Source organism: Balaenoptera musculus, chromosome 6, assembly GCF_009873245.2.
Source record: "Balaenoptera musculus isolate JJ_BM4_2016_0621 chromosome 6, mBalMus1.pri.v3, whole genome shotgun sequence".
Taxonomy (NCBI): Eukaryota; Metazoa; Chordata; class Mammalia; order Artiodactyla; family Balaenopteridae; genus Balaenoptera; species Balaenoptera musculus.
Window position 1 is genome coordinate 79,389,119 of NC_045790.1, and position 27,070 is coordinate 79,416,188.

Genomic DNA, 27,070 nt, shown 5'->3' on the forward strand with positions numbered 1-27,070 from the left:
ATCAGCCAAAAAAGTTTCACATAGATCCCAGATCAATCACTTGATTGTAAGTCAATACTGGGCAAGCATAAATCCCCTCTATGAGGCTGAATTAAAAGAAAATCATGAGACCTTTGGAAAAAATTCCTCAGATCAAGAGACAACCAAAATTGAAACAAGAAGTGAAAAGAATGAACTCCAAAAGATTACATACAACAGAACACCCTTTAAAATTAAAATATATAGATGCAATAAAACTACATAAACAGGAAAGCAAGGTAATGATGAACATGAGCTCAGATGCTTACCTCGCATGGAAGTGAGACAGTGGAGGGGGAGGAGGCCATACGTTTAGATGTACGCTATTGTCAAGGTCCCAGTTTTCGTTTGGGATGATGATTTCATAAATGCTTATTATTACACATTAGAATGAATGAATGAATTAAACCATGGGCCAATGATGAAAGTGTATCATAAACCAAGGATTATGATAACCCAAATCTGTGCTTTTGACATCCAAAAAGGTGGAATGGGGTGGGGTTGGGGAGATCCAAATAGAAATAATCAGAAACAGTGGTATTGATAAGACTTGAATATACTTTCTGGTTTTAGTGCTAAAGAAGTCAAAATATTAAAGAAGAACAGAATCTGAATAAGGATGATTTATTAGCTACACACAGGGAACTTTAAAAACTGGCCATAGTCTAGTCCTGCCTAACAGAGCAGGCTTGGGCAAATTGCTTAGACTTTGAGCCTCAGTTTCCACATCTGTAAAATGAAAGAGATGCACTGGATTGTTATTAAGATTCCTTCCAGTTCCTACTCCCTTCTCTATTTGCCAATGCAAATATTATATGGGCTTTAAACATATATACATATTATTTTACATGTTTATGTATTACATATTTATCTTACATTTTATATTCATATTTATGTATTATAAAATATATACATATATGATTTTTTTAAAATAGCAGAATCTTTGATGTGCTTTTCGCGTCATTTTTTTTATTGAAGTATAGTTGATTTACAATGTGTTAATTACTGCTGTACAGCAAAGTGACTCAGTTATATATACATTCTTTTTCATATTCTTTTCCATCATGGTTTATCACAGGATATTGAATATAGTTCCCTGTGCTAGACAGTAGGACCTTGTTTATCCATTCTATATATACCAGTTTGCATCTGCTAATTAGAGTCATTTCTAAACGCAACTATATTTTTAAAGTTTCATACTTTAAAATGTGCATGTGCCTCCTAGGATGCAGCTCCAAATGAGCCTTATTCAACTTATAAATTTTCCTGAAAATAGGCCACTATCTGGATATCACTGCTCTGAGCATAGAGGATGGATCAAAGCAAAGGAAATGGCAGAATCTCTTTCTGGCCTTTTTACATGTATAACATTCTTCAAATCCACAGCACCAGTTTGTTTGTTTTTTAAATATATTTATTTATTTATTTATTTTTGGCTTCATTGGGTCTTCATTGCTGAGCCGCGGGCTTTCTCTAGTTGCGGCAAGCGGGGGCTATTCTTCGTTGCTGTGCACAGGCTTCTCATCGTGGTGGCTTCTCTTGTTGCGGAGCACGGGCTCTAGAGCACAGGCTCAGTAGTTGTGGTGCATGGGCTTAGTTGCTCCGCGGCATGTGGGATCTTCCCAGACCAGGGCTCGAACCCGTGTCCCCTGCATTGCCAGGTGGATTCTTAACCACTGCGCCACCAGGCAAGTCCCTCCACTAACTTTCATTAACCATCTCAGCTAGGTAATTACCTTCTGGTCACTACAGAGATGAATAGATGAATAAGATATAATTCCTGACCTCAGTGATTTTACAATTTTAAAGAGGAGTGAGAGGTACAGAGAAAATCAGTATAAACACCACAATGTAGATTTAAACAAAAACAACTGACTTTATAATAGGTCACAAAGAAAAATCTCAAAAATCCCAACAAGCACAAATAAGCCACATTTTCTCACACAAACACAACAAACCTGTAAATAAAAAACAAAAATTAGGTTAACCGAGCAAACAAAAAACCCCAATTGCCTCTGAATTCAGCTTTGATTGAATTCTCATGTATTTCTAAATGATGGTGTATAATCACACTCCTTTTCTTTGCCCCAAGTTAAGAGGGTATTTAAAAATTGTCTAAATGTTGGGCAATTTTTAGCCTCAAGTGTATACTGGCATCACGACTAAGGACATAGGCTTAATCCTAGATCCATCACTTAGCTAACTGTACAATTTTAGGTAAATTAGTAAATCTCTCTGTATCTCTTTTTCCCTCATCTATGAAATGAGAATGGTAATACTATAAGGATTAATTTAAATGGTATAGGTAACACAGAATAGTTATTGGTACCTAATAAACTGTCAAAATTATCATTAAACAAGTGTTCCAGTAGGAGCTATTTTTGTTACAAGAAACAACTGTCTACTTCTGCTGGCCCAAGTATAGCAAGTACAGAGGAAGAGAGGTTATCTTAAGGATGAATTAGATTTCATCAGTGTCCAAGGAAAGGACTGTATAGCATACTTTATAGCCAGGCCTCATGGAAACTGGAATTGAGAACTTGAAAGCTAACAGGAGCTAAGGCAGTTATTTTCGCTCTTTTCTCCTTGAGGCCATGTGCTTCCCTCTGTACACCTGCTCAATCTCTCTTTCTTATGCTCTCATTCTCTTTTCTTCTCCCTCCCTCCCTCCCTCCTTCTCTCCCTTCTTTCCCTCTCCCTCTCCTCTCTTCTGCCCCCTCCCCATTCTCTCCCCTTCCCAAATGGATTTGTCTGCCACATCATAACTCTGGTGTGCACGTGGCTCATCAGGAAACGAACTCCTCTTCCCCAACATCTCTACAACTGATTCTTCAGCAGGGATGTGCTTCAGAATTACCTACAGTGATTTTATAAAATATTTATCCCTGGCCCTATCCGGGTTATTCTGGAAATTAGTGCCCTGGTATACTTTTTTTAAACTTTTTTATTTGAAAAAAAAAACCTATAGATAAATTGCAATAAAAATATGACCTTTGCATGGATTTACCAATTTACCATTATTTTGCAGCTCAGAGAAGCTTCCATGTGCCCAGGAAGGAAGGAGAAGCAGATAGGATGAGCACTAATATTTATGCCACGCTCATCTCTCTCAAGCCTGGCCTCACAGCAGATGAACAGGCTACACTTACCAACTAGCTGTGCCAGAGAGAGCAGAAGGTCATGTGGTGCTGACCATGATGGCTTCAGTAGAACAGGTTGCACACAAACTAGCCTGGTAAACAGGTCTAAAACCAACTAACTGAACTAGCTAATAACTAAGCAGTCAACTCAAGAAGCTAGAAAAAGAGGAAGCTCATAAGCTAAGGAAAACAGGAAAAATTTATGAAGCTGGCAATAGAAACCAATAAATCAGAAAATAGGAGAACAATTGAAATTATTACTATAAGAACTGTTTTTTAAAAAAAGACAACAAAATAAGCAAACTACTGGCACAGGTAGCCAAAAGAAAAAACACTACACAAACCCCCTAATGCCATGAGGAAGTGGCTAAAACCACAGACACACAGGAATTTGTTTAATTATAAAAGAATACTAGCTGAAACTCTATATAACTAAACCAGAAAATCTCACTGAGATTAAAATTGTGTAGGAAAATATAAATCATAATCAACCCAAGTGATACAGAATATCTGAAAATAAAATAACAACCATAGAAGAAATTGAAAAAGCGGTCAAATAGCTGCCACCTACCAGAAGACCCACACTACACTTAATTTACAAAATTAGTGTGAATTTAATTCAAGACCTAACAAATTCAAGATCTAACAAACCTCATACAAGTCTTACAATAGATGAAAAATCTAAATGAAACATCAAGCCAGGAATAGCATGTAGCAAGATGCTTGCCATCATGGTCTTCTTTCCTTGCATCTAGTAATAGTTACCACTAAATGATCACAGCCCACTTTCTGAGACCTCCCAAGGCTCTGCATATCTTTAGTGATTTCTGCCAGAGGTTCAGAATGAGGGCAATGCTGGCAAATGTTCTGCTCTTTGTCACCCCTGAGTTGACAGCTCAGTAAGGGCAGATACCTTGTCTCTCTTGTTCACAGTTGTAGCCCCAGCATCAAGCACAGGTGTCTGGTGCATAATATAAGCTAAACAAATCTAGCAATATTGTAAAGGAATAACATTCATTAAAACTAGTAGGATTTATTTCAGGACTGCAACAGTGATTAAAATAGAAACTCTGTCAATGTAATTAACATGAATAAACCAAAGGAAATAAAAGCCATTTGATCACCCTGACAGCTGTTGAGGAAATCTTTCATAAAATTAAATATCCATTTGTTATTTTTTAAAGGATTTTTAGTAAACCAGGAATATAAACATGATAAAGAACACTTGAAATGAACAACCAGTATCAAACTACATCAAAGAGAGAAGCCAGAGCCAGGACTGGCAAACGGATCTTAGGCGTTGTACTAAATCCAATTAACTGTAGTCACTTATGGGAATGTTACTGTGAGGTTTCTGAGATAGGGTCATGGCTTAGCAGGAAAAAGTGCTAAGGATTAGCTGTGTTTGCCCTGGGCATAAGATGGATGCTAGCATGTAGAGTTGATAGTCCTTCACTTTAGGCAATCTTACAAAAGCCAGAACCAAGACAAGACTGGTCACTCACCTTTATTATTCAGCATTGTTCTATATGGTCTAGACAGCGCATGAAACAAAAAAAGTACAGTTACCCTTGAACAATGTGAGTTTGAACTGCACAGGTCCACTTACACATGGACCTTTTTTTTTCAATAAATATTACAGTACTACAGATAAGTGGTTGGTTGAATTCATGATGCAGAACCGTGGATACGGAGGGTGGACTATGAGACTTAAGCATCCTCGAATTTTGATATCTCTGGCAGGTCCTGGAACCAACCCCCTAACCCCCCAACCCCCTCCCCCTTCCCCCCTCAGATACCAAAGGCTCGTTGTAATAAGAACCATAAATGTTGGAAAGGAAGAAAAAGTTTACCTGCTTAACTACAAAACCCAGAGAAGTAACCGAAAAACAACAAGAAATAATAAGAGTATTATCAGATGGCTTATTAAATGAAAAATATATTCAAATATTAATAGCTTTCATATTAGCCAGCATTACTGGTTAGATGACACATTGGAGGACTTGCGCTTCCAGCATTATGGCAGAATAGGTGTTCTTCAGAGGATTATCTAAAGCAAATCAACTATATATGGTATAGGTCATTGTGCACTTGTCTTTCAATAATTTGACTAAATTGTAATCCCTAGAGCAACTACTAAGAATGTAATTAAAATATATGTTTAAAAAACAGGAAAATTAGAATGGTATGCTAAAAAATATATTTATTTAAACCAAAAGAAGGCAGTAAAGGAGGAACAGAGGAACAAAACAAAACAAAAAAGACATGAGACAATGAAAACATACATCCACACAAAAAACGTGTACATGATTGTTCATAGGAGCATCATTAATAATAGCCAAAAAGTAGAAACAACCCAAATGACCATCAACTGATGAGTAGATAAATAAACATGGTATATTCATACAGTGGAATATTATTCAGAAATGAAAAAAGAATGAAGTACTGCTACATGCTATAACATGCATGAACCTTGAAAACATTACACTAAGTAAAAGCAAGATAAAAGAGACCATATATTGTATGACTCCATGCATGAAATGTCCAGAAGAGGCAAATCTATAAAATCAGAAAGTGAATTCATGGTGCCTAGGGCTGGAGAAAAGGGAGTTTTGGGTGGTGATGGATGTAGATACAGAGAGTGACTGCTAATGGACATGAGGTTTCTCCTTGGTGATGAAAATATTCTAGAATTGATTGTGGTGGTATTTGCACAACTCTGTGAATATAATAAAAACCACTGAATTATAAACTTTAAATGGGTGAATTATATCTCAATATAAAGCTGATTAAAAAATAAAATTATAGGGACTTTCCTGGTGGCGCAGTGGTTAAGAATCTGCCTGCCAATGCAGGGGACATAGGTTTGAGCCCTGGTGCAGGAAGATCCCACAAGCCGCGAAGCAGCTAAGCCCATGTGCCACAACTACTGAGCCTGTGCTCTAGAGCCCGTGAGCCACAACTACTGAGCCCGCGTGCCACAACTACTGCAGCCCTCACACCTAGAGCCTGTGCTCTGCAACAAGAGAAGCCACCGCAATGAGAAGCCTGCGCACCACAACAAAGAGTAGCCCCTGCTCGCCGCAACTAGAGAAAGCCCACGTGCAGCAACGAAGACCCAACGCAGCCAAAAAATAAATAAATAAAGTAAATAAATAAATTTATATAAAAATTCTTTAAAAATAGAATGGTAAAATGCAAAGAAAAGCAACCCAAATCTAATAATGTAAAAAAAGGAGAGAAAGAAAGGAAGGCAGGGAGGGAGGGAGGTTAGGAGAGAGGGAGGAAGGAAGGAAGGGGGAAGGAAGGATACATCAAGATCAAGTTGGGTTTATTCTATAAATGCAAAGTTGGTTTAACATTAGACAGTGAATATAATGTACCATTGCTTAGAAATCTTTTTCCCCTTCCTACCACCACCTCTTTAGACGGTATACTTTGGGCTTAGCCATATGGCTTGCTTTGGCCATTGGAATGTTGATAGACATGATGTGACCCAAAGGCATGAAGAGCAGTTGCAAAACTGTTCTTGTCTTGCTCTTCTTCCATCACCACGGCAAGAACATGCCTAGGCTATCCTGCTGGTCCCAGGAGGAGTGAGAGACAGATGGAGCACAGCTAAGCCATGTGGCCAATCCTAGTTTAGAATGCTGACCCCAGTCAAACCACAGATTTCTGAGAATAAATAACTGTTTTATGCCACTGAGTTTTTTAAAAATTTTATTGTAGTCGATTTACAATGTTGTGTTAATTTCTGCTCTATAGCAAAGTGACTCAGTTATACATATATATATGTGTATATATATACACATTCTTTTTCATACTCCTTTCCATTATGGTTTATCACAAGATACTGAATATAGTTCCCTGTGCTATACAGTAGGACCTTGTTGTTTATCCATTCTATATATAATTGTTTGCATCTGCTAACCCCAAACTCCCAATCCTTCCCTCCCCCGACTCCCCTTGGCAACCACAAGTCTGTTCTCTATGTCTGTGAGTCTGTTTCTGTTTTGTAGATAAGTTCATTTGTGTCATATTTTAGATTCCACATATAAGTCATATCATATGTCTTTCTCTTTCTGACTTACTTCACTTAGTATGATAACCTCTAGGTCCATCCATGCAGCTGCAAATGTATGCCACTGAGTTTTGACATGGCTAGTTACATGGCACTTCTGTGATAATAGCTAACTGGTATTGGTAGCTACAAAAAAAACCTGCAGTTAACATAAAACTTATTAGTGAAACATTAAAAGCATTCTTTTAAAGATCAGGAACAAGCATGAGTGTCTACTACCACTACTTCACTCAACATTGTATTGAAGGTCTTAAGCAAAGGAATAGAAATCAAAGGTATAAATATTAAACTATAGGAATGATTTTGGATTTGATTCTCAGTGAGATGACAGGTTTTGAGCAGAGTGACAAAATGATTCAACTTACACTTTAAAAGGGTATTCTGGCTACTGTGTAGAGAATAGGCTGCAAGGAGACAAAGGCATAGCAGAGAGACTATAAAGGAGGCTATTGCAACAACCCAGGCAAGAGACAGTGGTGGCTTAGATTGGGTTAGAGGCAGTGGAAATGTCAGAAGTGGTCAGGTTACGGATAGATTTCAAACGTAGAACATACATAAATTGCTGATGGGCTGGACATAGGATAGAATGAGAGGAATCAAGGATAACTCTAAATTGTCTTGCCTGGGCACCTAATAGGCTGCATTTATTGAGATGGGGAAGCCTTAGAGAAAAGCTGGGGAAGAGGGGGAGGATTCAAGAGCTCTGTTTTGTACCCATCGAATTTGAAAAGCCAACTAGATATCCAACTAGATGTGATAAATAAGCAATTAAATACAGGAGTCTAGAGTTCAGAAGAGAGGTTGAGGTGGAGAAAAATGGGAGTCATTAGGGTATAAATAGAATTTAAAGCCTTGAAGTTAGGACTTCCCTGGTGGCGCAGTGGTTAAGAATCCGCCTGCCAATGCAGGGGACAAGGGTTCGAGCCCTAGACTGGGAAGATCCCACATGCTGTGGAGCAACTAAGCCCGTGTGCCACAACTACTGAGCCCACATGCCACAACTACTGAAGCCCATGCGCCTAGAGCCCATGCTCCGCAACAAGAGAAGCCACCACGATGAGAAGCCTGCACACTGCAACGAAGAGTAGCCCCCACTTGCCACAACTAGAGAAAGCCCGTGCGCAGCAATGAAGACCCAATGCAGACAAAAATAAATAAGTAACATAAATAGATTTTTTTTAAAAAGAGATATGGTGGAGGGGACTGTTTTGAAAAGAATAGGTTATCAATATATTCATTTAGCTGCTCTTCCTAAGGTCAAATAACCTTATATCCCTAGTACCCATATTGTGGTCTCTAAGTACCATTTCCAACTGAAAGGACCATGAATCATTGGAAAAAATAGCTGATACCAGCTCCAGTCTAGGAATGCACAAAATGAGCCTGGAACATTTTATTATATCAAATCCAAGAAACCTTAAGGGAGGGTTTCTTTTTTTTTTTTTAATAAATCTATTTATTTATTTATTTATTTTTGGCTGTGTTGAGTCTTCGTTTCTGTGAGAGGGCTTTCTCCAGTTGCGGCGAGCGGGGGACACTCTTCATCGCGGTGTGCGGGCCTCTCACTGTCGCGGCCTCTCCCATTGCGGAGCACAGGCTCCAGACGCGCAGGCTCAGTAATTGTGGCTCACGGGCTTAGTTGCTCCGCGGCATGTGGGATCTTCCCAGACCAGGGCTCGAAACTGTGTCCCCTGCATTGGCAGGCAGATTCTTAACCACAGCGCCACCAGGGAAGCCCAAGGGAGGGTTTCTTAAGGGTCATGTCAAAAGGACTCAGGAGCCAACTTGAATAAGTGTCCAGTGGCCAAAAAGGACAATTTAAGAATCAAAAATAAATTTTTAAATTGCCAATGATTGAGGCACATTATATATGTGTTAAATTATGAGTTCATGATGGTACTAAAAAAAGCAAACCTCATTGGTCACTGTTGGAGGATGCTACAGAACCAACTCACTACTTGAGAAGCTGGTAATATAAAAGGGAAACAATCAAGCATTTTTCTTGCCTTTCCCACATGAAATATATCTCTGAGTAACAAATAGTCTAACGTGGAAAAGTTTCTCTTTGTAGAGGTATTCTACCTAATAAAGAAGGAAGGACAGAATGAGAATGTTATTTTCCAATTCCTATATTAATGAACCAAGACCAGTGGTTCTCAATCAGGGACAATTTTGCCCCCAGGGGGACAACTGGCAATGTCTAGAGACACTTGTGGTCATCGCAATTGGGGGAGTTGCTACTGACATCCAGTGGCTAGAGGCCAGGGATGCTGCTAAACATCTCTACAATGCACAGGACAGCCCCTACTATAAAGAATTTATCCAGTCCAAAATGTCAATAGTGCCACATTTGACAAACTCTGGTCTAGACAATGATCATCATCAGTTACTAACATCACAAAAAGACCCCCACTGTATACCTCATGATAAAAGTGCTAAAACCACCTACAAATTAGTTTTGCCAAAATAATCAAATATAAACCTAATTGTCCCTAACTACCAATTTACTGGAAATACAGGGGACTGAAGAACATGCTAAATCACACTAGAAGCTCAGCAAAATTCAGACTCTGAGAAACTCTACAGGACAAATGCCCTGGTTTCTTTAAAAAAAAAAAAAAAGTAAGGGAAAAAAGATAGTGGATGGAGTTAAAGATGTAAGAAACATATCAGCTTCAAAGCATGGACCTTATTTAGATTTTGATTCAAATTAACAATTTTTTAAAACTAAGTATAATTCAACAGGGGAAATATGAACAACTAGATACTGGACGATATTAAGGAATTATTTTTTTAGGTGTGACATGGTACTGTGATTTTGTTTTAAAGAAGAATCCTTATCTTTTAGAGGTAACACACTGAAATATTTATTGATGAAATGATATAATGTCAGAAATATGCACCAAATAACTGGGTGGGGGGAAAGAGCAGGAGTATAGATGAAACAAGATTGTCCATGAATTGATTATTGGAGGATCACTGGCATAGAAGGTACATAAAAGCAGATACTTTCACCTCGGCCTTGTCACTTATGGCAACAGTACAACTGAGGCATGGGTGATTTTGAACAATGGGTCTCCAACAAAATGGTCTTACCCAAGGTAAATAAGGGTTCATTGTTCTCTGTGTTCTTTCTTTTTTTTCACGTTTGACATTTTCCATCCTAAAAAGTTTGAAAAAACAACAAAAGGATCTTTTAGAAGCCTAACTCAAGGAACATTTAAAACTCATCTTAGCACACCCCTCTGCACTATTTAATACTGTTCATTATTCCACTTTTCCTAAACTCTCCATTCCTTGGATTCCACTTGCCACCAGTGTTTTTTTGTTTTTTGTTTGGTTTTTATATTTGGCTGTGTCAGGTCTTCGTTGAAGCATGCGGGGTCTTCACTGAGGCGTGCGGGATCTTTCATTGCAGTGTGGGCTCTTCGCTGAGGTGCATGGGCTTCTCTCTACTTGTGGCGTGCAGGTTTTTCTCTCTCTAGTTGTGGCGCACGGGCTCCAGGGCGCATGGGCTCAGTAGTTGTGGCCCGCGGGCCCAGCTTCCCCGCGGCATGTGGGATCTTAGTTACCCGACAAGGGATGGAACCCGTGTCCCCTGCATTGGAAGGCGGATTCTTTACCACTGGACCACCAGGGAAGTCCCGCCACTATTTTTTAAATCAGTGGACTTGAAAAGTATTCAGACATTTAGATGGATGCACAGATATATTGCTAGTTCAGTCATAGACTGGAGTTTGCATATTGTAATGTAAATATACATCAACTCTATTCTAAACAGTTTTATTATGACTTTAATTAAATAAAAAAGGTTGTAAAATGTGATGTGTATGTGTGTACCGTATGTGTACTTCTTAAAACAGGTAAAAGTCCTGCCCCTTTTATATACAGGTTTGAATTTGAAATTACATTATAAACACTTATGCTTTATTGTTCTAAATAAAGAATTTTACACACTCTCAAAAAAAAATTCTCTTCCTATATTTCAGCATGTTTCTTGTGTCTCCTTCATGGACTTCATCCAGCCACACTTTAATACTGTTGGTGTTCCCTAGAAGTCCATTGTCAGCCTGTCTCTCCTTCCCTACTTGGATAATGGCATCCACCTTCAGTTTTCTTTACCATCACATCACCCCTTCGTTCATGGCAATCACCTACCTCCCCCGCCCCCAACCTTTCCTCCTCCTGGATTCTTTATCTCAGTTGACACTCAGTCATCTAAGCTAGAAACTTTAAAATTATCCTGGCTGATGCTCTTTCTCTCTACAGGACTGACTGACTTTGGATACTAATCAATCAAGTCTTCCCATTCTAGTTGATTGTTTCCTCCTCCCCTTCCCTATTATCCCTACCCTAGTTCAGTCCTCATCCTCTCCTCACCAGAAGTATTGTCAGCACCTCCTTCCTAATTAGTCCCCCTGCCTCCATACAACCACAGTAATCTGTCTAAAACAGGAACCTGGCTCCTCTGCTTAGAATTACTATTACCAGCTATAGATATTCTCAAACTTGGGTAAACGGTCAGACACGAGTCGATTAAATTATTCTATTACTTAAACAAAAGGAGGCATAAATTCCTAGTGTTTACAGATCTTATACAACTATAGAAAACAAACTTACAAATTACATAGTTGTAGATGTTAACACGTAATGTGACGAATGAGCTTGTTTTGCTGAGACCAAATTGCCTCTGGAAGAATGAATATGATGCATATGGCCTGTCTCCACTGGCTGTGGAAGGACTGTGAATCTCTCCAGCTCTTTCCTCTCCAACCTTGTGCGAAAACTTCGCTTGTACTGAGACAGCATCTGGCCTTCTCTCGACCCTCCTGCACCGTTTATAATTTAAGACTGCCTTTATTCTTTTCTCATTAGCTCCTGACAATCAAATAGTATGAGGCTCTAACTCTCCACAAACATGGGACAGCTCTGTCAGAAGGCGGTCACCCACACGGACGCGGACTGTGCAATTAATTTTCTTTTTAGCTTACCACAGAAATAGAAATATAGTACTTTAGAATATTTGAAAAGAACTCAGCCTCGCTCCCTCAAGCTCTGTCGCAGCCCGTTTCACTCCCGAGGCCCAACTGCCTCCCTCCGCTCCGCCGCTAGGTGGCAAGCGGCTCACCGACGCCCACCACCGCTAGTCCCAGCCCAGTCGCCGGGATCGAGTGACGTCACCCATCCCCGGCGATGATTGGCTATTCCGCCGATGACCGGGAGGAGGAGCCAGCGGAGAACCGAAAGCGTTGGGTACGGCGAGCGCACAGGGTCCTGAAACGTTGCGTGCGCACTCAGGACCCCGCACCGCTTTAGAGGCTGGTTGCAGGTCCTCCTCCCGCCTGAGGGGGCAGACCCGATTCCTACATGATGGGGGCGGTACCTGCCTAGAGGGGTCACACTGAGAGGCGGACTCACGTCGAGAGGAGGGGTCACAATGACTGGTGGAGTCACTCTGAGAGGTGGGGTCTCACTTGGTAGGAGGAACACACAAAGGAGGGGTGTCGCCCTGAGGGATTCTGGTACACACTGATGGTGGCCGTGCCATACTGAGGAGAGGTCTCACTGAAAAAGAGAGGGGTCTCCAAGGGGAACGGCTCCTTGAGGGGCGGGGTTTTGCCAAGGGGTGGGATCTTGCGCAAAGAGGGGCTTCCCTACAGGTGGAGGCTTCTCTTTTGAGAGAGAGGGGCATTTGGACGAAATAGTAAGAGTAAGGTACAGGCTGGGTGGGTCACTAGACAGAGGCTCTGGAATCTGAACTTTTTTCGAGGGAGGCGGGATGGAGTGAGGAGGAGTCGGGGCCACACCCGGAACGGGCTGGCCAAAGGCTCACTACAGCTCCGGGGCATCACAACCGCCCAAGAAGGAAGAAAGTGTCAGGGAGTACAGAGGTTTAAGGTGTAAAGGTCGAGACCTGGGAAATGGGCAGGCTGGGCAGGGCGGAGGCTGGGAAGGCAGGTAGGTTGCTGGGCTGCCTCCGACTGTAGCTGGGCCGGAGGGGTCTACTTTTCTGCCCTGCCGGTCCTTGGAGCCCAGGAATCTGGCGGCTTCCGGAGCCAGACCCTCAACCGACAGTGACCTGAGGGAGGGAGGGGAGAAAGGACTCCCAGGGCAGCTAAAAGACATTTGACCTGCGCGTACGCACAATCAGCCCTGAATTCCCTTCAGTTATTCAGCTCAGGCCTGAACATATTTGACCCCGACGCCCCAGACCCACTCGCCTAGGGCGTCGCGGCCTCTGGTTGCGGGGTGCGCACCTGAGGGGGCGTGGCCGCTGCCCGGAGGCCGGGCTCGAAGGAGTTAAGTAGAGGCCCGGCTCAGCCCCGCCCCGGCAGGCCGCGGAGCCTGAGCCCCAGCGGCGAAGCGGAGCAGCCGCCGCCCGCCCGCCCGCCTCCGCCTGCGGGGAGCCCGCCCGCCTGCCCGCCGGCGCCCGGGAGCGCCACCGCCACCGCCCGGCCCAGGCCCAGGCCCAGTCCCAGGCCCTGCGCAGAGCGGAGCGGAGCGGCGTCCACCGGGCCCAGCAAGCCGGCGCGGCGGGGGCGGGCCCAGGCTCTTCGGCGTATCTTCCATTCTCCTGGGCGGGAGCGGGAGGGATCGGGAGCCCCTGCGCCCCTGATCGGGCTGGGCCCGCTCCCATGGCGAGCGCGGCCTGCCCGGGCCCCGGGGACCCTGCCATGTGAGGCAGGCCCCGGGCTGGGGGCCCGGCCATGGCCGGGGAACGGCCCCCACTACGGGGCCCAGGGCCCGGGCCCGGAGAGGCGCCGGGGGAGGGGCCTCCAGGGCCGGGGGGCGCTGGCGGAGGCCCGGGACGGGGCCGCCCCTCCTCCTACCGGGCTCTCCGCAGCGCCGTGTCCAGCCTGGCGCGCGTGGACGATTTCCACTGCGCCGAGAAGATCGGGGCCGGCTTCTTCTCTGAGGTCTACAAGGTAGGACCAGCAGAGAGGGCAGAGGGGCGGGACCGAGACTTAGACGCCAGGCTGGAACTAGGGGGCCCGGACCCTGGCGACCCGCCCAACCTGCGCGGGACTCGCCATCCCCTGCTGCCCCCAGGTTCGGCACCGACAGTCAGGGCAAGTCATGGTGCTGAAAATGAACAGGCTCCCCAGTAACCGGGGAAACACGCTGCGGGAGGTGCAGCTGATGAACCGGCTCCGGCACCCCAACATTCTAAGGTGAGCGGCCCCAGCCGCTTGCTGGGAAGCTTGCTGGGGGATAGGGGAAAGATCCCGCGGGAAAAGTGGGAACTGTGGAGAGGCCGGGGCTCTTAGAGCCTACCCTGCTATCTTTCCCAACCTCTTCCAGGTTCATGGGGGTCTGTGTGCACCAAGGGCAGCTGCACGCTCTTACAGAGGTGAGGATGGGCCAGGAAGGGGGGGGATTCCACCACAACCACCACCAAGGGGAGAGAGAGTCAGCGGCCTGGTGCATCTACAGAGGAGTAATGAGAGGCAACAGGACCCGGGGGAGGCTTCCCTGAACTTCCCTTCAGGCAAACCACAAATAAAAGGCCTCAGCTGGTCCCAGTCCTTTTTATCCTTTAGAAGGGTGCTGTCCAACAGATCTGTCTGCAGTGATAAAAATGTTCTATAGCTGTGCTGTCCAAAACCATAGCCACTAGCCACACGTGGCTAAGGAGCACTGGAAATGTGGCTAGTGTGACAGGAACTGAATGTTTAATTTTATTTAACCTTAATAATTTAAATTTAAATAGATGCACCTGTGTGGGACATGATAGCCTTAGGATATGAATGGGGGACCCTAGGGCACAGACTCACCCTCTTGACTTTTGTGATCCTCCTGAGTGTCCCCAGGCTTATAAGTGGGAGACCTAGAGGACAGACTGAAACTTTGATATTCATTCCCCTTCTCCTACCCCTATGTCCCAGTATATGAATGGGGGGACCCTGGAACAGCTGCTCAGCTCCCCCGAACCCCTATCCTGGCCTGTCAGGCTCCGCCTGGCTTTGGACATCGCCCGCGGCCTGCGGTACCTGCATGCCAAAGGTGTATTCCACCGAGACCTCACATCCAAGGTAGGCTGGCCAGGTGGGTGGAGGCATGAAAGGGGATTTGAGATTAGATTGTAACTAGCCCGTGGGTATTGGAATGTGGATAATAGACAGCATTAGGATGTTGGGGCAGCAAGACACTGGAGAATGGGGGACTGGGGTGAGGGGAGTGCTCTGAGGGACTGGGTACCATGCTGTGTTTGGAGTGACGGGTGATGTTGCAAGATTGGGGTGCGTTGGAAAACTGGGAGATCAGAGAGGGTTGGGGTTATTCTGGAGTGACGGGTCTTTGGGGTGCATTTTGGGAGAAAAGAGAACAGAAGGTAATGGGTATGTGGGGATGCTATATGTATGTCAGAACTGTCTGATCCGGCGGGAAGACCGAGGCTTCACAGCTGTTGTGGGCGACTTTGGGCTGGCTGAAAAGATTCCTGTGTATAGGTGAGGTGAATGCCCCATCCCCCTAAATCTCCCAGATGCCCCTTATCTAAGTGAAGCCCACAGGGACATTTCCCTTGGGGTAGTGAGGGGGCTGACCTCATGCTCTTTTGTTTGGGGAGGGTGTCTGGGTAGGATGTTCCTGACCACTCTGCCCCTGTCCCTGCAGGGAAGGGGCAAGGAAGGAGCCGTTGGCTGTGGTGGGTTCCCCTTACTGGATGGCTCCAGAGGTGTTGCGGGGTGAGCTGTATGATGAGAAGGTAAGATATCAACCCTTCAGATCCCCAAGGCCTTCCAGAGACCTTTGAGATACTCTTATAAGGCTCCATCCCAAGTTCCTCAGCAACCCTACCAGATATTCAGAAGACCCCCAAGATCCCCTTTACCCCTCACACCCCTTCCAACACAGGAAAACTGTCAAGACTCCCCCAAATTCTGACGTATTCTGACAAAATTCTTACATGAAACTGTCAATGCCTCCCCCTGACACTCGCTCCTACCCCTAGGCCGACGTCTTTGCCTTTGGGATTGTCCTCTGTGAGCTCATCGCACGAGTACCTGCGGACCCTGACTACCTACCCCGTACTGAGGTGAATGATGCATCCAGGTTTAAAAGGAGGAACTCCAGACTAGGCACATCATAACCAAGGAGGGTTCCCTGGAGGGTGAGGTCCTGACTGGGGGACAGCAGGAGAACTCGAGGAAGGCTGACCTGGAGGCCCCTCCTCTCTGTCCCCACAGGACTTTGGCCTGGATGTGCCTGCTTTCCGAACCCTGGTAGGGGATGACTGCCCACTGCCCTTCCTGCTCCTGGCCATCCACTGCTGCAGTGTAAGAGCCTCACTCTCCCTCCCTGCCCCCGACCCCCACCCACCAGCTGACAAGGCCAGCCGGGCCAGATGACAGGAGGAAACTCAGGGACCCTCTTCTGGAGCACTGAGTGAAGCTGCCCGTCTCTCCCCATCAGATGGAACCTGGCACTCGTGCTCCCTTCACTGAAATCACCCAGCACCTGGAATGGATCCTGGAGCAGCTGCCTGAGCCAGCCCCCCTCCTCAGGGCTCCCCTGGCACACAGTCAGGGTAAGTGAGCACAACTGGGGTCCTTTTGCCTCTCTCTTCCTTAGAACTCAGAATCATCCAGGGAGACTAAGTGTTTTCATTAGTTGAGAAGCCTGGGGGCGGGAGTGGGGTGAGAGGACATCTCAGAGAAGATCGTTTTCTAATTCTAGAGCCTGAGGGAGGGGAACAAGGAAATAAGAGGTAAAGGGGGCTGGAGGGGACATCTCCCCCTTTCCAAAGCACCCTGTGGGACTCCCTTTTCTCAGCTCTAGTCCCACCAGCCTCCTGGTGAATAATGAGACCCTCAGGGAACTATGATCAATGCTGAGAACAGTGACCACAGACTTCTCTGTCTACAGGGTTTGTTCCAAGAGGGGGTCCCTCTGCCACACTTCCCAGGCCAGACCCCCGGCTCTCCCGAAGCCGGTCAGACCTCTTCCTGCCCCCGTCGCCAGAATCGCCCCCCAACTGGGGGGACAATCTGACTCGAGTCAACCCCTTTTCACTACGGGAAGACCTCAGAGGTGGCAAGATCAAGCTCCTGGACACACCCAGCAAGCCAGTCGCCCCCCTACCCCTTGTACCACCATCAGCACTGCCCTCCACCCAGCTGCCCTTGGTGACCACTCCAGAGACCTTGGTCCAGCCTGGGACACCTGCCCGCCGCTGCCGCTCGCTACCATCATCCCCTGAACTCCCCCGACGTATGGAGACAGCACTGCCAGGTCCTGGCCCTCCTGCTGTGGGCCCCTCGGCTGAAGAGAGAATGGAGTGTGAGGGCAGTAGCCCTGAGCCAGAACCCCCGGGACCAGCTTCCCAGCTGCCCCTGGCCGTGGCCACAGACAACTTCATCAGCACTTGTTCCTCAGCCTCCCAGCCCTGGTCCCCTAGATCAGGAGCCCCCCTTAACAACAACCCCCCAGCCGTGGTGGTGAACTCCCCACAAGGCTGGGCTGGGGAGCCCTGGAACCGGGCCCAGCATAGCCTGCCCCGTGCAGCAGCCCTGGAGCGGACAGAAGCCTCGCCGCCCCCGTCAGCCCCCCGGGAGTCCGAGGAGGGGCTGCCCTGCCCTGGCTGCTGCCTCGGCCCCTTCAGCTTTGGCTTCCTGTCCATGTGCCCCCGCCCCACACCAGCTGTGGCCCGCTACCGCAACCTGAACTGCGAGGCGGGCAGTCTCCTCTGCCACCGGGGGCACCACGCCAAGCCACCCACAACCAGCCTGCAGCTGCCGGGGGCACGCTCTTAGCAGTGGGGCCTGTGGTCTCCGGCCTCCACCCTTGGCCTTCAGGATGCCCTGTGAGGACAGAGCGCACATGCTGGCCTGTGCCAGCCCCGGATGGGCTGAGCAGCGCTTCTCCCTGTAGAGGGGAACCTCGGCATGGACGTGAGGAACACAACATTTCCTTTGCATCCCCTGAGCTTGCTCTCCCTTGGGGATCACTGAACCAGACAAAGCGTTGCTGACACACGAGACTAACACGTGCAAATTATTTAAAAATATTTCAATAAAACTGCCTGGCTGGCTCCGGGCTGCCCCTATCCGCTCAGCCCGTGCGCCCTCCCCACCCATTCCACTGTGGGAGGTTTTGGGGGAGGCCAAAATCTCTTCTAGAAGCTTCTTCACTCTTTCCCTGGGAACAGTCCAGTTTGTGGGACAGGATCTCTATTGGCAGCAGGCTTGCCTAGCAATGTTGGGCGTGGATCAGCCCTTGGCCAGGCACTGTCCAGGCAGAGTGAGGACACACTGCAGGGAGGTGGAGCTTAGGACCTGCAGGCTACAGCTTAGGGATGAAGGGCACAGGCTCTTGTTGGCGTGAGTATCTGGAGGATTAAAGCATCAGGGAGCTCCACAGTTGACTGTCCCTAAGAACCCTCACCCAGCTCACCCCATCTCCTCCCCAGCTCCCTGGACAGCCACATAGCCTCCCCTGCCCAGCACCCCCTTACATAAGCACAGCCTGGAGGCTGTGGACATGGCTGTCACAGGAACAAGTTTTCCCCCTGGCCTCTGGGCCCCTGCCCTGAGACCCTCTGCCCCCGGACTCCCACGCCTCCGTCCCATCCCCGACACTTACCCAGCTCAGTGCAAAGAGTGGTCCACATCTGGATACCTGAAAGCTTCCATCTCACAGATGGAGGGAAGAGAAGAGTAACAGTCCTCTGCCTTCAGACTCACCAGCCACTCGCCTTCTACCTTGGGACATTTTTGGCTTTGACCATAAAACCTAAAGGGTGGTGATGTAGCACTGGGATAAGTTCTGGCCCCCTCCTATCCCGTCCTCCCTTCTCTTGCCCTGCACAAACCTAACCCAAGTCCTAACTCACCCTGCCTACCTAAAGCCATGTGTGGGATGGTTCAGGTATAGGTGTCTGGACCCCAACCCGAAGAGGCTAGAGGACCAGGGAGGGAAAAAATCACCCAAGGTCCTAAAGGTGGAAACTCCAGTTAGGTAACTACCCTGTTTCAGGGTCCCTGGGGTTGATTCTCAAAGTTACCCCACTGCTTCCTTTCTCACTTCCCTGGGGCAACTCTAGTATACCAAGTGGCCTTGACTGAAAAAGTACAACCTCAGTTTGGGTAGCCTTGTCTGGGCTGAGAAGTTAGAAGGCTGGGGTTCTTCATCAGCTGTGAAGCCCTAGCTAAACCCTCAACTTGTCCCCCTGAGAGAAAGATGACATAGGTCCCAAACTGGTAATTTTTTTTTTTTTCTTTTTAAGTAAAGCACGTGCCAGGGATGCCTAGGTACTGGGGATAGAATAGAAAGGAAGCCTGCCTGTTATTAATCAAATAGAAGAAATGGACAAATGGGTAATTATAACATTGATTTGTGAAAAAGTTTTGAGAGTAGGACCTGGAGGGAGATCTCATTACTGTGTCTTTATGAAGGGATTATAGAGGATTTTTGTTGCCCAAAAGTCCTAACAAACTTACCTATTGTATCTTGTACCATCACTCCACTGCCAGAACTTATTTCTGAAGTCAATCCAGTATGATTCAGCTGAACCACCTTGTGCCAACACCTTACGTAAGCTTCTGGCATAATGAGTCTGAAGGGAGATTCGGAGAGACCAGAGGTGTGTGAGGAGTGATGGGAAATATTGGAATAGGAGGAGGGAGGGGGTGTCGGGAGGAGGGGACCTGGAAGAAAGTGAACACTAGAGAGGCTATGAGCTTTGGCAAGAGGACTGTGCTCGACCTTGGTGCATGACATCGGCTCATCAGTGACCATCCCCGCATCCTTCAAGTGCCACCCTGCAGATGCAGGCTGACCCTTCAGTTCACGTGCGTGCATGCGTGCATACGCGCGCACACACACGCATGCTGGGTAAGAATTTCTGCCAGTCTTTGAAGAAGAGTCATTCTGTGGGCTGTTCTGGTCACAAGGAACCAATCCCTACAATCCAGCCCACCAGGTATGGAACCTGTCTGCCTGAGAGGCCATGAGAGTCAAAGAACCTGTTCAGCAGCCCAGAGCTGACCAGAAAGCTGAGATGAGAAACAGGTTAACGTAAAGATGGCTCGTTAAGTTTCAACTCTCACGCCAACCCTAATCAGTTAATAGGGCCATCTGGAGCACTGTGCTGAGAAGCTGCATGGAAAAGGGATGCACTCCCTGTGTGCACTGCCATCCCTGACTTGATGACATATGTCCCTTTACCCAACAATACCCATACAGTCTTTGAATAGGGGTTTTCTTACTCCATATTCATAAGAAAGATTGCTGATTTTGGCCAGTTCAGAGGACAGAGATTTACAATGGCTTTGGCTCTCCTCCCAACTTCTCTTAGTAATTGAGATGTAAAAGCAACTCCTCTCATTCGGTATCCATCCCAAGGGACAGCAGGAATCTAAAAAGCAGAAAGAGTGTGACAGCACTGCCCAGACCCAGGAGGGAGATCTCAACACTTGGGATGAAAGTGATCACTCAGCAATCTGGTTGCTAACAATGTTCCCTGGGGTCGAACCTCAGTGCCTTCACTGACTTCTGGTCCTTAATCTTTGCAATCTTTCTTTCTTCACTTCTCCTGGAAATGCCATACCTGTGCATACTTAGTAAAAGCCTTTAACATTCAACAACTTTACTCCTTAAAATGTAGGAGGTTTATTTGAAAAGGACTGGTGGTACTCTCCCCAATTTCTGAACAATAGCTGTTTACTCCCCCATTTTGGCTAACTTCACCTGGGCCCCCGATAAACAAGTGTTCAATAGGCCTCCCATTCGTCTCATTGGCTCCCTAAAGCGTTTCTCACTGCATATTCAAACTTTCCCACACTCCCCAAGCGGCTAGCCACCACCTTCCCCTCCACTCTTCCACAAGTAGACAACCTTGCTGCCTGCTTTGCTGAAATTGTCAGACACCTGACGTGTGAACTCTCTCCATTTTCCTCCTCTCCACCTCAAAATTTGTCTCTTCTCTGTTCCTCTTTTCCTGACTATCTGTCAGAAATAAACCTCCCTCTTTCTTTAACATCCCACACCCCAGTCTATGCTCCTGATCCCAACCCACCTCTCTCCGTTGCTTTGTCCCATCCGTCCTACCTCCGTCACTCAAAAATTATTCCTTCTCCTCCAGCTCCCTCTCTTCTGTCTACGTTTTCTCATCTCCACCCAGCTACTGCCTTAGGTTACTGTCCTACAGCAACTTAAAAGAATAAAAAGAAGTCGGTGTGGCCAAATGGACAAGGGTGAGGGGATAAGCAGCATGCTGAAAGGTAGGCGGGGGCCTTGGAGGCCAGGTTGAGGATTTTTTATTTTTATATTATGAGCAAGAGAAAGTCAATGTAGGGTTTTACACCGAAGCATTTTGTTCTCCGGTTGTATCCCAAGTGCCTGGGTACAGTGCTAGACATATAGTATGTATTCTATAACTTTTGATGTAATTAATTAAATGAAATGACATGATCTTAACTGGGATGACATGATCAGATTTTTGTTTTTAAAGGATTACTCTGGCTGCAACATGAAAAGTGGATTTGGAGGGGGGATGTTTAGGAAAAACATTCAGCAAGCTGTTGCAGTTATCCTTGCAAGACATGAAGATGGGGGAAAATGCAAATGGATATATAGACTTGGTGATCAAAAATAGAGGGAGTTCCTCTCTGACAGAGTAGGGCATCTGCTGAGAGTGAGAGAGAGGGTAGTAGGGTACAGAGAGCCAGCCGACCACTGCAGATTTGCCAGGCAGGCAGTGCTGGGCCCCAGCTGAAGTTGAGACTAGAGATTTGTGGCACCAAGCAGAATGACTGCACAGCTTGTCACCCCTGGGTGCAGGCACGTGCATTCATCCAGGACAATGGAGCCAAGGAGTGAGTGGGGTGGCTGAAGTGATGGGCCCCCAAATCCAAGATGGGTAGAGAGAGAAGTGAAGACAGGTGATGGCTGACGGGAAGGGAGGAAACAGGGGAGCCAGCAGGTTGGAGGCCTCCGTGAGGTTGAAGAAGAAGTGTGTGGAAAGCCTATAGAAGGCCAGCTGTGGTCAGAGTGAAGACTTGAAGCCATCCTTTCAGCGGAAGAGCAGTTTGGGATGCTGAGGTCTAGGGTTCAGCTGTGGGGAAGGAGGGGGCAGCACTGTCATGGAACTGAGGCTTGTAGAGAATGAGAAGGTTAAAGAAATGAGGGCTGGGGGTGTCTGTACAGAACCTCTCTGTTTTAAGCCTTGGGGGAGTAGCCAGATGCCCCTGAGACAGACAGAGCCTAACCTCTAGACAACCAGTCCATGGACATTCCAGTCCCCTTGGGCTGGGGACCCTGCCTCAACCTCAGCCAACTTTGGCAGACCTTCTATGTGTCCCCCTCCCTCATCCCCACACACTGGCTGGACTCCTCCTTTCAAAAGGGATGAGCATTCCACCCTAACTCCCTGTCCTACAACACCCCTGCCCACCTCACTGCGAGAGCTTGCTGCCTTGCTCCAACCCCAGACTGTACCTCATCCATCAGTAATTCTTAATCTTTTGGGGAATCTCAGATGTAGAGAGAATTAATTAAAGCTACAGGTCCTCTCTTTAGAAAAACGTGTGAACTATCAATTTCACATCCAAATTCAGGGGGTTCCCAGATCCTTGACACTGATGTCAAGCCAGGTGAGCCCTGAGTTTGCTGCTCTGGACAGTGTCATTTGTACAGCTGGCTACCACCCTCTTCTCCCCTACAGGATCAGCCTTAGAGCTGGGTGAGCCCTCCCTAAAACCAGTATGCGGCTAGATCCTTCGCCCTGTAGGCCCAGGGTGCACAGGTCATGTCAGCCAGCACTCTGGTTCATTACCCCTTTCCTGAACAACTCAGTGGCTCCCTAATAGATAGATAGACCCCTCACTTCAATCCTTCCTTCATGGCAGGTCCTACCATCTCCCCTTTCCCAGAGAAGATACCTGGTGAGGTGCATGTGAAGAAGGGCTTCAGTGTGTCCCGCACGCTGCTCAGCTCCTGCTCCAAGTTCGTCCTTTGTATCTCCTTATTTCTCAAGGCCTCTTTTGTCTTCTCCCCATCTGACTGGCAAGCCTGCAACTGCTCTTTGGTAGCCTGGCCAACCTTCTGTTCCACCTGTAGTGTTTCCTGACTCTGGGCCAGCTCCCTCCTGGACCCCTGCAAATCCTCTTCCCTCTGCCCCAGCTGGGTTATCTTTAGGCGCAGCTGCTGCCTCAGGGTGCTGTTAGTGGCTTCCAGAACCCTGTTCGTCTGCTGGAGCTGCTGAGACACCTGGAAATCTGTTTGGCCATAAAGAGAGATTTGGAGGACATCTTCAGCCATGCTCTGGTGCCCTGAGGCTTCAGCATCAGTCCTTTGGCTGCTTCTTGCAACTTTTTGCATAACAGGCTGGAAGGGAATATAAGATCTGACTGCCTAAAGCTTAAGGAGGTACTGGATTACGTGAGGACAATTTAGGAAGTCATGGCACTCTGAAACAGACCTGGCTGGAAGCCAGACGAAAGCTGAGGATGTGGTGGTAGTGATTCCGGGCCCTGCTGAGGAAGGGCAGCTGTTGGGGAGAGTGGGGGAGAAAGTTGTCTGGAGTGAGTGGGAAATGGGGGGCAGCCATACTCACAGTGCACTCCCAGGCAGGTGGCAGCCACCCCTAACAGCAGGCAGGCGAGGAGCAGGCCCAGAAGGAGGTACTGCATGTAGGATGCATGGCCTTAGGGAGACAGTGGGTTGAGGGCAGTGAGCCCCACGAAAGTTGATAGACTGAGGGGGTGTGGGTGGAGGAGATTCACGGGAAAGAGCATCCCGCAGAGGACTTGGAGCACGCGCGGTGGTTTCTGTCCCGCAGAGTTTCCGCAGGTGGAGGAGGTAAGGTGTTCCAGAATAAGGGCTGGGGATTGTTACCGGTAAGGACTGAGGGGCACTACCTGGTAGGACGGGGAACTAAATCTCAGACGGAGACCGGAGAGGGGGGTACGTGAATGGGGACCATAGTAAGGGGGAAGGGGCCAGAAGATCTGGGTTGATGCATCGGAAAGATCTCTGTAAGGATGAGGGTGAAAGCGGCAGGGGAGGGTGTCACGGGGCTGCCCGGGCTGACCGGAGGGCTGCGCCCCGGGCTCAATCCGTGGGCCAGACCTGCACACCGCGGGGCCCAGCACCACCTCCCGCGGGGACCGGTGCCAGCACCCGACTCCGCGAGCGTCCCGGGGGGCCTGGTGGAGGAGGGCTGCCCAGCCCGAGGCCGCGCCCCGCCCCCACTCGGAGGCCCGAGACGAGCTGGGCAGCGGGTGGCGCGCGCGGGGCGGGGAGGACCGGGTACTCACAGGGGAGAACCCGCCCGGCAGCCGGTGACGTCACGGGGCTCCAGGCGGCAGTTGGCTGCTCCGACTGGACCCCTGCGGAAGGGATCGACTCCAGTTTGAAGGTGGGAAAGCCAGGAAATACCCCTTCTCCCCACCCTCACCCCCTCCACCGCGCCGAGACCCCTGTCTGTCCTAAGGTGCCTTCTGCCACTGCTCTGGGACACCCTTAGCGCTCTCCGGAGTTCCGCATCTCCCCTGGGACTCTCGTGTCCCTCCTGGGTCTTACCTTATCCTTTCCCTGGGGACCCTCTATCACCCTCCTGGGTCTCCCTTTATCTTTTACTCTGGGGGCCCTCATCTGCCTGCCAAAACCCTCTCCCCGGGAGTGCTCTCCCCCTCCCCCTTCCCCTCTCTTCTCTCTCCCGGGACTCCCCATTTCCCACTCGCTCTCAGCTCCCCAACAGGGCTGCCCTGATCCCTCCGTGGAGCCCTAGCTCCCCACCGGGGTCTCCACCTTACCCCCTGGGAGCTTTATCCTTCCTTAGCTCCCATAATTGGTGCTCATTCTCTTCCTGAGAATCCCCAGCCTTTCTCCAAGGGTATTGTCCTCCCAAGAATGCTGTGGACTCCCCAGCGCAAGACACAGTCCCCCATAAACACACATCCCCTGGGCTCTCCAGACCTGCTTTGTCCCCTAATCCAGCGGAAGCCAAGCTTGAGGGTCCTCCTGGGCCTGGGGGCACTTGAATATTCTCATAGGTGAGTTCTCCGTCTTCATCAGCCTCTGGGTCTGGAGAGGAGAGAAAAGGTGGGGTCAGGATTGGGGTCTCTGGGGTGGGAGTGGGGTCTTCAAGGAGGATGGAGATGCAGAATCAAGGAGACACCTTATCCACCCTAACCTTGTCCTAGCCGGCTGGAGACGCTCTTCTTCAGGGGAGCCTTCACAAATCGCAGGTCTGCATAGGTGATGGCCTCAGCCATGGTCCTGAGCACCTCTGCTCCCACTCGCCTCCCTCCTCTTCCACCGGCCCCAGGCTTTCTTGCCACTCTCCCCTCTGTCCCTTCACACTCTTAGGCTCTGTGTTCCCTCCGTGACTGCACAGCTTAGTGCTTTGCCCTGTGACTTCCAGTCACAAAAGAGGAAGATGTGACCCAGCCTCAGACAGATGGGTTCAGTGAAGCAAACGGCATCCCTGAGCTCCGGCCAGAGGGGCAGGGGAGGGGAACCTGAGGTCCAGAGCATGGGGTTCAGGGCTGTGGGGTGTCACAGAACCAATACTCAGGGCTGTCCCTGTGTCTTGCCTGTGCTCCTCCTTCATGCATCCCAGACCCACCTTGACAGTGCTGGGCTCCGAACGCCCACCCTCATCATCTACCCTGATTTGCCCCACGCTTCTTTCCTGGCTGCTCAGTCCACGGGCTTTCTATGTGCAGTCGGAGCTCTTTTGTGCTCAACTGACCAAAGAGGATCTCCCTAATCATTGCTCCAGGGTGGGCCTTCATCCGCCCCTTCAGATTGAGGGGTCCTAGTGTGAAGCCCTAGCTCCTCCTTATCCTGAGGTTCCCAGTAGATATGAGTTCCCAGAAGGGGGATCCCTGATTTGGTGGGACTTTTCTCTCCATCAGTTTGGGGGCTTTCAGGGTGGGCCCGGCTCCTCTTCTACTGTAGTCCTACAGAGCTGCTGAGAATCCCACACACAGAGAAGTTCTCAGTCCAAAGCCTTCCCTGGGAATGAGGCAACCCTTTGGAGGATGCAGAGGATCTGGGACCAAACTGACTGTCCTGTGTAAACACCCCCAGACTCTCGCTTCACAGCCTCTCCCTGGCCTCCTCCACCTTTGTTGCCCTAATGATCACACCTGTGGCCAGTCAGCCTCTTCCTTGTCCCATCCTGCCTTCTGGCAGACTAACGCGACCCCTGTGTTCCGATATCTGAGCCAGACCCAGCAAGGTGAGTCCAAGAGGCAGAACCTCTGGGAAAGGCCAGGCTGGGAGTGAGGGTGAGGGACACCACAGTTTGTGTGCCTCTGGAAAAACCTTCAGCACTGACTGTTCATGCACCTTGTTGGGGGTCAGGGAGCAGATGAGCAAAGGACTTGCATGGGGATGAAGATGGACTGCAGCTTCTCAGAGGGGAGGCAAAGAGCAGGGCTGGGTTCTGAGCGGGCAGACTCTGGACCAGCCAAGGTTTTACTTTCTTCTTGGTTTGGTTTTGGCTTCTCTCGTACTTTCCTAGTAAAATTCTTCCGTTAACAAGTCCCTCCGGTGGACCTAGAGTCTGTCATACAGAGTGAAGTAAGTCAGAAAGAGAAAAACAAATACCGTATGCTAACACATATATATGGGATCTAAGGGAAAAAATGGTTCTGAAGAACCTAGGGGCAGGACAGGAATAAAGATGCAGACGTAGAGAATGGACTTGAGTCCACGAGGAGGGGGAAGGGTAAGCTGGGACGAAGTGAGAGAGTGGCATGGACATATATACACTACCAAATGTAAAATCGATAGCTAGTGGGAAGCAGCCGCATAGCACAGGGAGATCAGCTCCGTGCTTTGTGACCACCTAGAGGGGTGGGATAGGGAGGGAGATGCA

The 27,070-nt window shown here is 48.4% G+C and overlaps 2 protein-coding genes across 3 annotated transcripts; one reads left to right on the top strand and one right to left on the bottom strand.

The window, feature by feature from the left end:
• Nucleotides 1–13,606: 13,606 nt before the first annotated feature.
• On the top strand, nucleotides 13,607–18,279 carry TESK1 (testis associated actin remodelling kinase 1). 2 transcript variants are annotated; one of them, XM_036856570.1, is made up of 10 exons: nucleotides 13,607–14,165; nucleotides 14,290–14,411; nucleotides 14,542–14,590; nucleotides 15,126–15,272; nucleotides 15,607–15,689; nucleotides 15,856–15,946; nucleotides 16,193–16,276; nucleotides 16,428–16,517; nucleotides 16,654–16,768; nucleotides 17,107–18,271. In XM_036856570.1, exons 1-10 carry the CDS (start codon nucleotides 13,947–13,949, stop codon nucleotides 17,991–17,993), a joined length of 1,887 nt encoding a protein of 628 aa, XP_036712465.1. In that variant the 5' UTR covers nucleotides 13,607–13,946; the 3' UTR covers nucleotides 17,994–18,271. The 2 variants fall into 2 exon arrangements, with proteins under 2 accessions (XP_036712465.1, XP_036712466.1); XM_036856571.1 differs by lacking the exons at nucleotides 13,607–14,165; nucleotides 14,290–14,411; nucleotides 14,542–14,590; nucleotides 15,607–15,689 and having other exon boundaries at nucleotides 15,133–15,272; nucleotides 17,107–18,279.
• A 75-nt stretch (nucleotides 18,280–18,354) lies between these two features.
• On the bottom strand, nucleotides 18,355–25,457 carry CD72 (CD72 molecule). The gene is made up of 9 exons (XM_036856572.1): nucleotides 25,376–25,457; nucleotides 25,159–25,266; nucleotides 24,498–24,569; nucleotides 23,795–23,884; nucleotides 23,121–23,456; nucleotides 20,448–20,596; nucleotides 19,680–19,795; nucleotides 18,823–18,972; nucleotides 18,355–18,568 (listed from the first exon to the last, which is right to left on the bottom strand). Exons 1-8 carry the CDS (start codon nucleotides 25,455–25,457, stop codon nucleotides 18,828–18,830), a joined length of 1,098 nt encoding a protein of 365 aa, XP_036712467.1. The 3' UTR covers nucleotides 18,355–18,568; nucleotides 18,823–18,827.
• Between the last annotated feature and the right edge of the window lie 1,613 nt (nucleotides 25,458–27,070).